This window comes from Mercurialis annua, linkage group LG6 (genome assembly GCF_937616625.2).
Source record: "Mercurialis annua linkage group LG6, ddMerAnnu1.2, whole genome shotgun sequence".
Classification (NCBI taxonomy): domain Eukaryota; kingdom Viridiplantae; phylum Streptophyta; class Magnoliopsida; order Malpighiales; family Euphorbiaceae; genus Mercurialis; species Mercurialis annua.
In genome coordinates this window covers 2,674,731-2,690,468 of record NC_065575.1, presented here as the reverse complement: position 1 = coordinate 2,690,468, position 15,738 = coordinate 2,674,731, and the positions used below count along the sequence as shown (strand labels likewise).

The window sequence follows — 15,738 nt, the reverse complement described above, 5'->3', positions numbered from 1 at the left end:
ACCAAACGGCCCCTTAATTTAAGATATCTTCTAAATAGACAATAATTTCTATTCCAACGGTATAACTTAAAATACTGAACTACATTTTATATTTATTATTTAGATTTTTTAATTTTTCAGTTTATTTTTTAAATATAATTATTATTAATTGTAAAATTGATAGGCCAGAGCAAGATTGCGATAATATTTTTAAAAAATATTTTTATTGATTTGATCATAATTACTGGCATAAAAATTCATTTTCCTAATGATGATATATTTTTTTGTTTGCTTCGAGTTCTCTTAATCTTTTTAATAATTTAAAAATCGCATATCTTGATTAGTTAATAATCAGAGAATCAAACAATAAAAAGTGATCGTATACTCCCACCATGCATATATTAAAATCAATTTTGCAGCAGGAAAATCAAGTTGACTCCGGTAGTTGCAATTAACTAAACATAATTCAAATTAAATCAGCAATTTTATTCAATTACACTTACCTCATATCGCAAACAGCTGATAAAAAAACAAATTATCTCATGGATTTACATTTGCATAAGAATCCTTCAAAGTAGAAATTTGAACATATTTGCACATGAAAATTAAAACTTCTTCTTATTACATGAAAGGAAGAACGATAAAAAGATTAATTTTGAATTATCAATTAGTTTCACCGATTAATTAAAACACCTCTCCAAAATAAAATTATTCATAACAAAAAATTTCAAGAAATTTTTTTATAAAATTTGATTACCACATGATAAAATGCGGTTGCATATATGTATTTTAGCTTGAAAATTTTATTTAAAATTAAATTAATAAAATAAAACAAATTAAAAATTTGATCATTAATATAAAGAAATTGATAATTCTACTAATCTTGTGATTATCCTTAGAGACGAGACAACTAACACTTACCCCCACACAAGAGCATTGTATCCAGACACATGCTCATGCACTCTCACTGGGACCATTTATCATTGATTTAGACTATATACTATGTTCCCTTCCCTTATTTAGAACTTTGGTTTCTCATCTCAACTTGGTATGGGTGTGTGAGAAGGACTTGAGATATGTTATATTTAAGTTCACACATAATATAATGGATAAAATTTAAGTAATGTAAAAATCTAAAAATAGCATCAAGAATTTAAGGACATTGACATTACAAGTTGTAAAATTATGAACTATTTATTTTAAAATATGATACGTGACGTGATTATTTATAATTATAATTTAATAATAATCACGTTAGTTAATGATTTAATATATTTTATTTAAAAATGAGACAACTCGGTTTGATTTGTGCGCCGGTATTTTTTAATTTTCCTAAAGAGGAGGACTTATGTAAGATTAGGAGTGAGAAAAACATTTGACCTACAAAATTAATCGATTGAATCGATGACTTTCGGTTGGTTCAGTTCGATGAAGAAGATGGGTATTGGTAAGTATAATTTTATTAGGCAAAAATACTGAAAACTCCCCCACCTTTGAACTTTTTTTCAATTCCACCACCATTTAGGAGAATTCTCAATTGCACTCTATTTAGGGTTTTCAGTTTTCATCTGTATCCCAAAATAAAAAAAAATTAATAATTTAATTAATTTAATGATAAAATTATTAAAACCAACTAAATAGAGGGATTGTATCATTATTTTTTTAATTTGAAAAAAACAAATAAATTAATATATGAAGGATTAATTTAAACATTTTTCTAAATAAAAAGAGGTCATTTTAGTCAATTGGGGTACAGACGAAAACTGAAAACCCTAAATAGGGTGTAATTGAAAATTCTCCTACGTGGTGTTGCAATTGAAAACAAAGTCAAAGTTGGGGGGGTTTTTAAGTATTTTTGCCATTTTATTATTTAAAGTTTTTTATTTTTGATTTTCGATTTGAATCATTTAAGTTAACCGAACTAATTAAAAAATCAATTTTTTTTAATTTTACAATATTTCCTTATGCTTTTTTGGTTTAAACCAAATTACCGACCTATACGGTTCGTCTTCAAATATTTTCGGTCACTTCAGTTGCCAGATCTATAAAAGAAAATGCTAATATGGATTTCAAACTGCTGGAGATGGGAAGTTTAGTCGCAACAATCGTCGTTGAAGTGAAGAAGCAGCTACCGCCTCCACCACCACAAAATGAAAAGGATAAATCATAAATTTAAAAAATAAAAATATAATAATTAAATAAAAAAATAAAAAAATAAAAAAATTGCGCCGTATTTGTAGCACCGTATTTTGAAAAATAAAACTTCCTATTGTAGTATTTTGTGTAATGTTCTGTTCGAATAATTGTAGATGGTCCAATTCTATTAATTGCTGTCTACAATTGAAGGCCCACCTCTTCTTAAATTTCTTAGATTTTTTTTTATTTTATCACGGATCCCTAAATTATCAAATAGTGGGTCATAAAAAATAAAAAACAACAATTTACATACTAAATAATATCTTCGATTAGTAAATGGACCATATCTTATTATATATTAATGATGGAATATAATTATTTAATACATTTATATAAATCTAATAGGAATATTTTAATTTTTTTAACTAACATAACTATTCTAATTACTTTTTTTAATATTTTTATTACCAAGGAATAACTTGGTATAAATATTTTTTGTTAACGAGACTTTGATAACAAAAATTATATTGGATAAATTATAAAAAAGACAATTAAAGTTTCATTTATTGTTAAATGTACAAATTGAAATTTAAAGAGCGCATACCTACTCGTGGTTATTTTTATTTATTTATGAGCTTACTCTTTGTTATGTTTAAAGAACTTATAAAATAAAAGTATGTTATTTAATCCATCATTTTATATCAACTAATGTAACAATAAACGAGTAAATTAATTTAACGAGAAAAAAATGAAGCATATATTTTTAAATTAAAATTGAGTAAAATTTTGTTTGTTTGTTTTAAAATAGAAAGCTTATCTAATCACTATGGTAACTAATTTTAGATTAGTGTTTTTTTTAGAATTAGAACTGCTAAATCAATTTTTTCTCAGTTTAATTAAGAAAATGACAAGTTGAAAAACACGAAGGGATAAAAAAAGAAAAATTAATTTAAAGCAAAATAGAAGAAATAAAGAATAAAAAATTAAAATTTAAAGAATATTAAATTAAAATTAAATGTAACTTTTCATATTAAATATATTTTCTATTTTGAAAAATAAAATAAAATAAAAATATTTTTAAAAATACACTAAATTATACTCTCTCTGTTTTATTTAAAAAGGAATGCATGACATTATACATAAATTAAAAAAGCATTGATTACTATAATTTATTTTATTTTATTCTTATTACAAAACCTCCATTTTTCTCAAGTCCACTTAGATAAATGACACATAAGTATATTTTGATTTAATGTGATAATTTCTTTATCAATTTGCTTATGTGTCATCCATCTAAATGGATTTGAGGGAAATGGAGGAATTTTAGACTTGAGGGGAGCCACTCCCATTAATAATAGTTTTACATATAAACTAATAACTATTAACTATAGAAAGAAAAAAAATTATATAATTAGCATAAAAATACTCCCTCCGTCCCATTTTATTTGTCCACTTTCTAATTTCATACATATTAAGAAAACTTTAATTACTAACAATTCTTCCTTTTGTACCCTTTTTGATTATTGAGTTAATTTAGAATTACTATATTAGAAAAAAAAATAGTCAATACAATAATAGTAATAACATTAAATGCCAATATTTTATAAATTATATCCATTTATATTAAGGGTAAAAGAGGAAAATATGTGTATATAATACAAATGTGACAATCATTTTAGGACATCTAAATATAGAATAGTGGACAAATAAACTGGGACGGAGGGAGTACAATATAATTTTTTTAAATGGGACATATAAAATGAAATATTTTGCTTTTAAAATGGAAACGTAATTAGTATATTTGAAAAAAATAAATGTTCTATTTTTAGACAAAGTCACAAAACTGAAGCATTCATTAGTTTAACATTTTAGGAAAAATATAAAAATCACGTGGCATAAAAACAAAATTAGAAAATAAAAAGTTAAGAGTTTTTTCATTACTAAATTTTTGTACGAATGTTTGGATATATATATATCACGTCGGTCGTCGACATTCGTCCATGCATGTGAGGTGACGCAAAGTTCAAGCAAATATCCAAAATTGATAAGAATGGATAGTCACCAATTATTTTATCGAGAAAACCACAAAATACTCAAAACAACGCCTACCAATTATACAAAATACCATTCAACCCAAATTCTTATCATTTTTACAAGTAAAAAACAAAACTTTACATCAGCACCTTCCTTCACTCAGAAATAAAATTGCGATTATACTTTTCAGATACATGCACATATATAAACTACAAGAAGTATTTCAACATGTATTTCATAACCAAATAGAGACTTAGATACATTGCTGATATATGGTAGAGACGGTTCTAATACATTTTGTGAAATAGGACAATACACTAGACTTCTTGTGATAGATATAATTGAATCCAACTATGAGCCAAATGGAAAGGAGAAAAATTAAGATTCAGTATCACAATCACTAAAAGAAATAGAATCGAGAGTTGAAAAATATTTCAAAGAGAAAGAAACTCTTTAAGCAATCTTACAAGTTCATGTAATCAATCATCACTACCAGCAAGAAATAGTTAAATCATGTCAAAAGCAACTTTGGGTAAAATGTATTGATGATACATGTCGATGATATCTGAAAGCATCAAGTAATGAAGACACAAAATAGTTCATCATTCATAAACCGAACATGAACCACACATGCTCAGTAGAAATCAAATTCAACAATCAAAAGCAAGTATCATCGTCACACAATGTGGAATCCATAAAAATGAAGTATCTAAATGTAAAAGTAACATATCCTCTAGTGTCGATAAATCACGGAGAGATAAAGTTGACCCTGAATTACAGAACAAAGTAGTTTGCAGTTGACAAGAAAGTTAAGGTTATTTAAGAAACATTTCGTTTAAGATTCTATTACGTATGGGAATCACATGGGTTATACCTTTTTCTTTTGAGGATTGTTTTTTTAATGAATTGATATCATTCTGAAAAGTGGATTTTTTAAGGGGTAATGTCATAAAAATTTCACGAACTTTACATGTTTTTTCATTTTAATCATGCACTTTAAATTTTCTCATTTTCATGCACGAACTACCACTTTTTCTCAAATTCATACACGGTGCTGAGGTGTCACGGCTCCATTGGTGTAATTCGCTGAGGTGGAAGTCATTTTACATCAATGAATGGGTGCCACCTCAGCACCGTGTATGAATTTGGGAAAAAATAGTAGTTCGTGTATGAAAATGAGAAAATTTAAACTTCGTGATTAAAATGAAAAAATGTGTAAAGTTCATGATTTTTTTTTGGCATTAACCCATTTTTTAATGGGTTAATTACATACAAAATCACCACCTTTACACGAAATTGCAAAAATAACACGATCTTTAAAACGTGGCAATTCAGGGCACCACCTTCCATTTCTTTTCAAAAATAACATGGGCACATTTTTAGTGACGTTTTTGCTGACGTGGCATGACACGTGGCACTCCTATCGGGTGTCCAAGTCAGCAAAATTTTATCAAAAAACGTGCACATGTTGTTTTTGAAAAGAAATGAAAGGTGATGCCCTGAATTGACACATTTTAAAGGTCGTGTTATTTTTGAGAATTCGTGTAAAGGTGATGATTTTATATATAATTAACCCTTTTTTAATTCATGGACAAGTTTATGGATTATCATCATTTGGGAGGTTTGTAAATGTCGTAATAATCGTGTTTTTCAGCATAAAAATTCGGTTTTAAAGGATATTATTTACAGTTGCTTCATTAGAACGGTTTTTCATTACAAATGTAACACTCTTCTTTTATATATTCAGATTTAGATATATCTAGGAATCCAGACTATATTTTTTGGCTTAACTTATTCCCTCCTTCTTCGAAGTCGTAGCCTTTAGCGGCGTGGAGGTTTCGCCACTTGTGTCTTTTTATAAAAAACTTTACTCATAAAAATAATAATTTATTGAACTTATACTAAAGATAATGTTGAATTTTCTATAATTTTGATATAATTTGCATCTTACTTATTAAAGGGACAAATTAAAATTATTATTTCATAGTAATTTGTCATAAAAGTTATATAATTTATCGAAACAAAATTGATAATCAAATCGGGATTTTTTTAGAATTAAATAAATAGAACTATCATATATTTATCCCAAAAAAATACTAAAAGAGAACTCTGAGCTTGTATACTAATAGGATTATATAATATGGATAAGCATAAATACTCCAGACGAAGTAGTCGTGAAATAAAGAGGATAAAGTGTAAACATTAAAAATAAATGATAAAATGTCTAGAAAATTACCGGTTTTTTAACTTCTTTTTTAATTGCAATCTAATTTTGTAAAATCGTCAATTTTATGCTATTTTACATTTTTGATTTTCAATCGTATGCTAAAACATTAAATTGGCTTCTATTTCACTTAGAAAAATTCAAATAAATCGACTATTTTTACAATATAGTCTAAAAAACTTTTAATGTTATAAATATAATAAAAAAAAATTTCCACAAAGTCAAAATATAATAATACATAATAATAATATTTTTTTTATTAATATAAATTAATGATATTAATCATCTTATATTCAACCTGACATTTGAACACCTCTGACTCCATTGTCGCCCTATTCCGACCTCGTCGACGCCCTCCGACCAACTGTTTCTGTTCCTCAAGACAAACTCAATCTGAGTTCAATTTCAAAAAGATAAACCAGATCGACTCGTCTTTCACCATGGATGGTGGAAGACGATCGTCTTCCTCCATAGAAAATGAACCATAGCTCGTCTTCCATGTAGCAAGACGAGCTGATGAGATCTCGTCTTCCTCGATCCATCTTCCATAGAGGAAGACAAACCAGTTCAGATGGGCGGCAAGTCGGAGGATTTCGGTTGGAATGAATTTGATAATTTTAATTTTTTTAATAAAATTTAATTATAGTTTGATAAATTTATTTCGGTTTAATTATATTTAGTTAAATTTTCAATTAATTAGCATTTTAAGTTGCATTTTAAATATAGAGGACTTATTTGAATTCTTTTGAGTGAAAAAAAAATATAATTTTACCCTCAAATTTTGTTTTTTTTTTTTTTGAATTTTTTCATCTCTTGATAAGAAAGTCGTTAAAATTTTAGTATACAATTTAAAGTCGAATATGTAAAATAGAGTAAAATTGAAGAGTTTATAAAGTGGGGTTAAAATAAATTTTATTAAATTCATTAAATTTTTAAAATAATAAATTGTGTAAAATGTATATATATATATACAGTTAGGATTGAGCATGGTTCGGTTCGGTTGGTTCAAAATGTACAAAAATCAAATCAAACCACCTCTATAAAAATTAAAATTAAATTTCACTAATTCGGATTGTGGAACCAAAATATCGGTTTAACCGGTTTGATTTGATCGGATCACCATTTCAAGTCATCTGTCTTCGTCCTCCTCCGCACAACCTCCACAACAACATATTTTTCCAACAATTTCCGACTGATATGCACACGGCGGAGCAAAAGTGAAATATTAAATCACGAACAAAGGATCACTTTACCCCCTGAACTTGGCATAAAGTATCAAAAATGTCTAAATTAGCAAAACGGGATCACTTTTACCCTAAACTTGTCAAATTTGGTACAAAACCCCCCCTCCCCACTCTCACCTAAGAGAGTGAGTTACACTCTCTGGTTTTAGTGGTGGTTTTGTTTCCTTAAGTGGTTTTTAGTGGTAAAAGTTTTAAAATGATCCTCATTCTTTTACTATTGTATAAATTAGTCCATAATAATTAAAAAAACAATTTAATTTTAAAATTTTACATATTAAAATTATATTAATTAAAAATATAAAGGACCTTTTTGTTTTTTTTACAATTTTTTTTTTTAAAAATCCGATGAGCAGCTGCCGGATTCCGGCAGCTGCTCATCTTCACAAACGAAACCAGATCTGGGTTCGTGTTCGTCTCTCATCTGAGAGACGAACCAGTTCGTCTCTCTGAGACGAATCAGTTCGTCTCAGATGCTGAGACGAACTGAGTTCGTCTCTGACGAACAGAGACGAACTCAGTTCGTCTCTGAGTCCATTTTTTGGCGGGATGGCGTTTTGGGCGGTTACTGATAGGTTCCACCGGTGGTTAATGGATTTTTTGTGGTAATTGATGGAGGAAGAGTGGTGGTGGAGGTAGAAGAAGAAGAAGATGGGTTTTAGATTGATTAGGGTTAAATATTTAATTAGATTAAGTTAATTAGGGTTAATTAGAGTTAATTATTTTAAATTTAGAATCTCACTCTCCAATTAAGGTGCCACATCAGCATAGGGGTGTCTTTGAACCGGTTTTGCCAAGTTCAGGGTAAAAGTGATACGGTTTTGCTAATTTGGACGTTTTTGATATTTTGTGCCAAGTTCGGGGGGTAAAGTGATCCTTTGTTCATTAAATCACTCACCACATAGAAAAGAACTTCACTTTCCAAATTAGATCCAAATAAGTGTTAGTTTTTTTTTTTTAATAAAAGCTTTATTAGAAAGCTACAAGAAGTGGCAAAACAACCCTACTCAAAACTTATGTCATTTTAAGGGTACGAGTCCGAGAGAGAAGTAAGCAAGTTACAAAAAGATAGAATTCAGATTTCTAAACAAATCTAAACTGGAGTAAACAGAAGACGAATGTTTACATTTATAATAAAAAACCAGCCCTAGTTAAACTCCTGAAAAATGCATCCATTGTTGTCGAATCATTGTAATGAAAAACTCGCAAATTAGGGTTCAGGGCAAGTTAGATGAATAAGCTTAGAGCAGGTGAATGTACATGTGTAACAAGAAGTCACCTTCCACGATACAGAGGAGTTTTGGATTCAATTAGTAGATAAGAAAAAGAATGGAGAGGATAAAGAGAAATGAGAAATGAGAAAATTAGGGTTAAAGCATCTCCAATGTTTAATATTAAAAAGAAAATCATCATTTTTCAATTTCATGAATTTTTAATAAATTCATTCTAATAGAAGTCATCACTTTTGTTTTTTTTTTCTTAAATAATTTTTTACATTTTGATATTTTAACTATATTTAGTTTTTTAGTTTTTTTACCAATTACTCCTACATACTTATGTGTATTCATGCTCGTTCAAATTATTATATATAGTATTATTTATATTTTAAAAAATAACACATATTAATTTTTTTGTTACAAATCTTGTATTTATTAAAACTTAATTTATATTAAAATTACTTAAAATAAATATCACGTTAATTTATTTAAATTAACACAATAAAAAATTAGTTAAAATAAATATTATTGTCTCGTAAAATTATTTATATAATGTCTTCATATTAATTTTAAAAAAATTATAATGAAAAATAAATAATTAATATATTTTAATATTATTATGTGTAAAATTAATCTATTACTATTTAATAATTAAATAATTACTTAAATACACCCACGAATTATAAGTATTAAGTTTTAATTTAATTATATTATATTATTATATTTATAAAGTAAAATGATGAAGACAAAAAACCATTAACCATTTCCGATGGGAGAAGAGGAAAAAGAGTCACCGATTTCATTTTGATGAATCCTATTAGAGATGGTCTTATGGGAGAACCGGCAGAAATTGACATATATAAGGTTGTGGGTTTTAATGGAGTATTTATATATAATAGAACCGATGTAGTTTCACTTATTTGGTTTTTCGATTCGGTTGGATCCATTAAGGTCTAAAATCAAACCAGAACCGAAAACCGTAATTTTTAATAAAATTATACCAAACTGAACTATTTTAGCTAATCCATTGTCAATTTTGATTTGTTTTGGTTCGATTTTACGGTATGATTCGGTTTTTCCTCACCGTTGCATACTCTATGAATATTCCTTCACTACAGTATCAAACAAAATTTAGATGTTCTTTTTCTAAAATCAAGATCTAGATTTAAGTTAGAGATAAACTAGTCAAACTTGAACATCCACTTGACATTTAATTTTTTTTGTACATCCACTTGACATTTTTTCTTTTTGAACAATATCCACTTGACATAAAATCACGTTCTCTCAGTTTTGCTGGTCTTTAAAAAGAATAAAAAATATATAGTATTTTGTCCCATTATGTTAAGGAGCTACTATAAATAAGTGGTGAGTATTGAGCTTATAATTGCATCCCAAAGTTAGTGTCTCATGACATCAATGGAGTTTCTTCTTCCTCTTTTTGCTGTATTTTGTGTAAGCATTCACAAATTATTTAGTTTCTCTTTTGTTTTTGTGTACTTTATAAAAAAATTGTTATATAGATTTTGTTTATTACATCATTTGTGAATAGAGTTACAAATATTTCACATCATAAAATATGAAAAATTTAGCATATTTGATATAAATTCTTTAATTTTGAGTTATAAGTACAAAAAAATTCCTCAAATTATTCGAAAGAGCACATAACTCTTCCATTTTTTTTTACTATTTAAATTTTGGCTTAATGGCAAAAAAAACTCAAACCTTTACGACTTGTTGCAATTATATCCAAACCTTTTAATTTTTGCAATAATATCCAAATTGTATTATTTTGTTGTAATAATATCCAAATTGTATTTTTTATGTGATTTTTTTTGAGTTTTTTGCCATTTTTGGAGACTTTTACTATATTATTATACACCAAAAAATAATAATAGCCTAATATCTTAATTGAAAACAACAAGTTTAGCCATCAATTTGACTATTATTGTTACAAATAATGCAATTTGGATATTATTGCAACAAAAAAATGCAATTGGGATATTATTGCAAAAATTAAAAGGTTTGGATATAATTGCAACAAGTTGCAAAGGTTTGGGTTTTTTCTACCATTAAGCCTTAAATTTTTAGTGTTTTTAGATGGTGCAAGTAAACCCTCGCATAGCACTTGCAAAAAACACAAAATGACTGAAAATGTGTTGGGCTAAACGTTCAAAAATAAATTAAAATTGACTTGATTGTTTTTTCTAAAAGCAATTAAAGATTTTGTACTATTTAAAAATATTAAAGGTTCAAGTGCTTTAAAAAATCTGAAAAAAAAAGCTCGCACGGGTTTGGTTTAGTAGTCTAAACCTCAGCCATATGGACGCCAAAGGCCGCGGGTTCGAACCCCGGCTACGCTCTTTCTTAATATGGACTGGTTGAGGTTGGATTGCTGGCCATTATAGTCCGGAATTACCAGGTATGTGGGCTTGCGGGCGGTCCACATCCCGGGGTTTGACAATGATATTGAGTTTCGGCTCAATAGAGTAAGTCCTCGTCACAAAAAAAAAATCTAAAAAAAAAATTGCATGCTTTTTTTGAATAATTTATAAGATTTTTTTTTTCGTACTTTTAACTTTGGTTTTATGCATTGCTAAATTGAGCTGAACTATTACATTACAGTTGATTCTGGTAGGAAGCAATGCTTCTGTGCCTTCTGAAGACTACTGGCATTCCAAATTACCAAATACTCCAATTCCTGATGAACTTCAAAAACTCATTCAGCCTACTGGTTTGTGTCACTTTGATTTCAATCTATATTTTTATAAGTTTCATATCTTTTATTATTGAAGTGGAAAAAGATAAATATCATATAATTGATATATGATTATTTCAATTTTTTATTTATTTTTTATAGAGAAAAGAGTCATTTATATCCCTAAAATTTGTCCACATGATCAAATGAGCTCCTAACATTCGGAAAGATTCAAATATGCCATAACATTTTAAAAGTGAACAATCATATCCCGATTTTGACTCGTAAATGAAACGTTGTGGGTCTGGTTGTCAAAATCGGGAGGTCTGGTTGTTCATTTTTAAAACGTTAGGGGAATATATTTAAACTTTTTCGGACATTAGAGTCTCACTTGATCCTCGAATCAAATTTTGGAGATATAAATAACTCTTTTTTCTGAATTTTAATCTATCAGTTATTTTTATTTATATAAAGTATATTCCTTAATGCATGTAAATAGAATAATTAATTTTTGGCCAATGAGTTCAAGAGGCTAGACTCTTGAAAGAGCCTCAACACAGACAGTTTAAACTGATTTAACGTGATACATATCTAACAACTAATCTATATTAAATTCTAACTCGAAAAAAAAAAATTGAAATTCAGTGAAATTATAAAATATTTTATTAGGTCATATATGATACTTAAGTTTATATAAATTAATTATTAAATTTTTTTATTTTGGGGATTGAAACATTTTATTTGGTTTCATGAATAAAATAATATATTATTGGAACTTAGCAACTCTTAAAAATTAAATAGCCTATGTCTTAAAGTTTTTATCAATCTATAGAATTGAATAAATGTGCACAATAAGTTTATATATGTACTCCATTTAATTATAATTTCATTAAATTTTTAATATATATATATATATATATATATATATATATATATATATTATATTTTTAAAATTATTATATTATTTATTTTAAAAGATATTAATGTGAATATTAATATAATATTAAATAAATTTATGTATGATCTATAATAACACACTTAACTCTATATATTTATACATGTCATGTCGTATAATATGTATTGTAGGTGTGTCATATTTGAATATTAATAGTCGGTTAACTTTTTACAATCTTGAAGCATGAATTTCCATAAACACACTAAAAATTTAAAAAGTTTTTAATATTTATATTTTAGTCATAAAAAATACTTTTAAAAAGGATAATTATTCAAAAATATGTCTTTAGTAAAATTAGCAATTTGATCACATATTTATACTTTTTACAATATGTCATGCATGACATCTTTTTTTTTTGCAATTTTCTCTAACAAAAATTGGAAATTCTTTCACAACTTTTACGTAAATGAAAATTTGGGATGCTTGATATTGTTATCTTAATTTTTGAAATATTATTGTATCTTATTTTTGGGTCTGTAACTTTATATTTGCTCAACTCTCAAAGTCGTTACTTTTAATATATATCGTCTTACACCTACTTCTTGTGCGAAACCTCTGAGTAGTTTGTATTTTTTTTTGCCACTTTTTATAGCTTTTAATATATTTTTAAGCACAATTTTTTTTATAATAAAGCTTTATTTCTATTTTACGTAAATCTATTTTATTAAAATTGAAATAAATTATTGTATATATATGAAATAGGCTAAATACGCTGAATATTTATAAACTAAAACCTCAATCTGTCTTTAGTTGATTGCTTTACAGTATATACACACAACTCTAACTTTACTATAGAGACATGCATACGTGTGAATAATTTATTATTAAAGATGTACCTTTCGTAAGAAGAATTAGATAAATTATAAATGATATAAACACATGCATGCTACTCAAATGTTATATCTTTATGATTTATGATTCTTTTCAGAAATAATCCATCTTATACTAATTGATAATCATAATATTTATACATGTTTTCTGTTTTTAAAATTTAATACACTTGAGATTTGGTTAGTAATATATGTTTTTCTTAACCTTTTACTTGCCATTTAAAGCAGAAACTGGAAGCAAGTTTTTCTTCTGGGATATGGGCTTCAACTGCGGTCAATCGTTGCTTCAAGCTATGGATGATAAGAAATCAAAAGATGGAGATGCAACATTTGTAGAAGTCGACGGCAGTAAAAAGAAACAAAGATATAAAATTGGATATGATGATGCGGGATTTGAAGAAGCCGACGGTAGCAAAAAGAGGCAAAGATATAAAATTGGATACGATGATGCAGAATTTGAAGAAGCCGACGGTAGCAAAAAGAAGCAAAGATATAAAATTGGATATGAGAATGCAGGATTTGAAGAAGCCGACGGTAGCAAAAAGAAGCAAAGATATAAAATTGGATATGACGATGCAGAATTTGAAGAAGCCGACGGTAGCAAAAAGAAGCAAAGATATAAAATTGGATATGATGGGGGATTTGAAGAAGCCGACGGTAGCAAAAAGAAACAAAGGTATAAAATTGAATATGATGATGCGGACTTTGAAGAAGCCGACGGTAGCAAAAAGAAACAAAGGTATAAAATTGGATATAATGATGCGGACTTTGAAGAAGCCGACGGTAGCAAAAAGAAACAAAAGTATAAAATTGGATATGATGATGCGGACTTTGAAGAAGCCGACGGTAGCAAAAAGAAACAAAAGTATAAAATTGGATATGATGATGCGGACTTTGAAGAAGCCGACGGTAGCAAAAAGAAACAAAGGTATAAAATTGGATATGATGATGCGGACTTTGAAGAAGCCGACGGTAGTAAAAAGAAACAAAGGTATAAAATTGGATATGATGATGTGGAATTTGAAGAAGCCGACGGTAGCAAAAAGAAACAAAGGTATAAAATTGGATATGATGCAGCATTAAAAGAAGGCGATTCTGCCGAGAAAAACAAAAAATATAACATTGCATATAATGCGGCATTTGAAGAAGGCGGTGATGCCAGATCAAAAAGAAGATATAAAATTGGTTTAAATAAACATGCCCTCCCTAACTCAACTGTATTCTTTTTACAAAAGGATCTACAAGCTGGCCAGAAAATGAAGCTTCATATAACCAAATCATCAAACAAGGCTAAATTCTTACCTCGTCAAGATTCCGAAGCTATACCCTTTTCGAGCAAGAATTTACAAGCGATCTTGCAGAAATTCTCGATAAAACCCGATTCGAAGCAAGCCAAGATTATAAAGCAAACAATAATCGACTGCGAGTCTCAAGGAATCAAAGGAGAGGAAAAAAATTGCCCTACATCTTTAGAATCCTTGATTGATTTTTCTATTCCAGTTGTTGGTAAGAAACTCCAAATACTTTACAATGAAGTTGCGAGGCCAACAAGGATTCAAGAGTACACTATCATGGGAGTTGAAATGATCGGAGAAAACCAAGTGGTGTGCCACAAGCAAAAGTATCCTTACGCTGTGTATTATTGTCACTCAGTAAGTGCCACTAAGGTATACCAAGCTCCATTGGTAGGTGCCGATGGGATCAAAGCCAAAGCTGTCGCGATTTGTCATTCCGACACTTCGGATTGGAACCCGAAGCACTTGGCATTTTTGATGCTCAATGTCAAACCTGGTGAAGGAACTGTTTGCCACTTTATTAGCAGTGATACTGTTGTTTGGACATCTAAGAAATAATGGCTTCAAGTGTTTGAATTAGGGTTCAATTATGTTGCTTTAATAAGGCACTTTTGAAAAAGTGTGCATGCTTTGTAATCCCTTATGTTTCTTGTAATATGTATCAGATTATGTTCTAAGTTCTAATGAAATGCTGTTTAATTAGTTTTGGATACATCAAGTATATTTGTTATGAATTGTTATAAGCTATTTTAAGTACAAATGTAATAAGAAAGCTTCAAAAATCATGAATGTAATTTCTTTTGCCAAACATTACATTCCAAGTTAATTAATAGAAAGTAATTTGTAATACATTCTAGAATACGTAATGAGAAATATATATATATATATATACACTTGAAAAATAATTGAATATCTATAATTTGAATAAAAATTTAGAATAGTGACTATACATTTAGAATAGACGAAATAATTATTTTTATTTTTAAAATTTAAGGTTTTATTATTTAAAAAAAGAGATACAATATACTGGATATTATTGATAGATCCTAATTCACATTAGTACGATCAACCAATAATAGGCATATTAATAATTTTATGAATTTGGGTGTTTATTAATCTCTTACTTTTTTTC

General features: G+C 27.9%; 1 protein-coding gene across 2 annotated transcripts; it reads left to right on the top strand.

The window, feature by feature from the left end:
- Positions 1–10,219: 10,219 nt before the first annotated feature.
- LOC126686681 (BURP domain-containing protein 9-like) lies at positions 10,220–15,308 on the top strand. Of its 2 annotated transcripts, none has more exons than XM_050380834.1 (3): positions 10,220–10,283; positions 11,454–11,562; positions 13,537–15,308. In XM_050380834.1, the coding sequence occupies exons 1-3, from the start codon at positions 10,239–10,241 to the stop codon at positions 15,162–15,164; spliced, it is 1,782 nt and encodes a 593-aa protein (XP_050236791.1). In that variant the 5' UTR covers positions 10,220–10,238; the 3' UTR covers positions 15,165–15,308. The 2 variants fall into 2 exon arrangements, with proteins under 2 accessions (XP_050236791.1, XP_050236792.1); XM_050380835.2 differs by having other exon boundaries at positions 10,233–10,283; positions 13,540–15,308.
- The last annotated feature ends 430 nt before the right edge of the window (positions 15,309–15,738 follow it).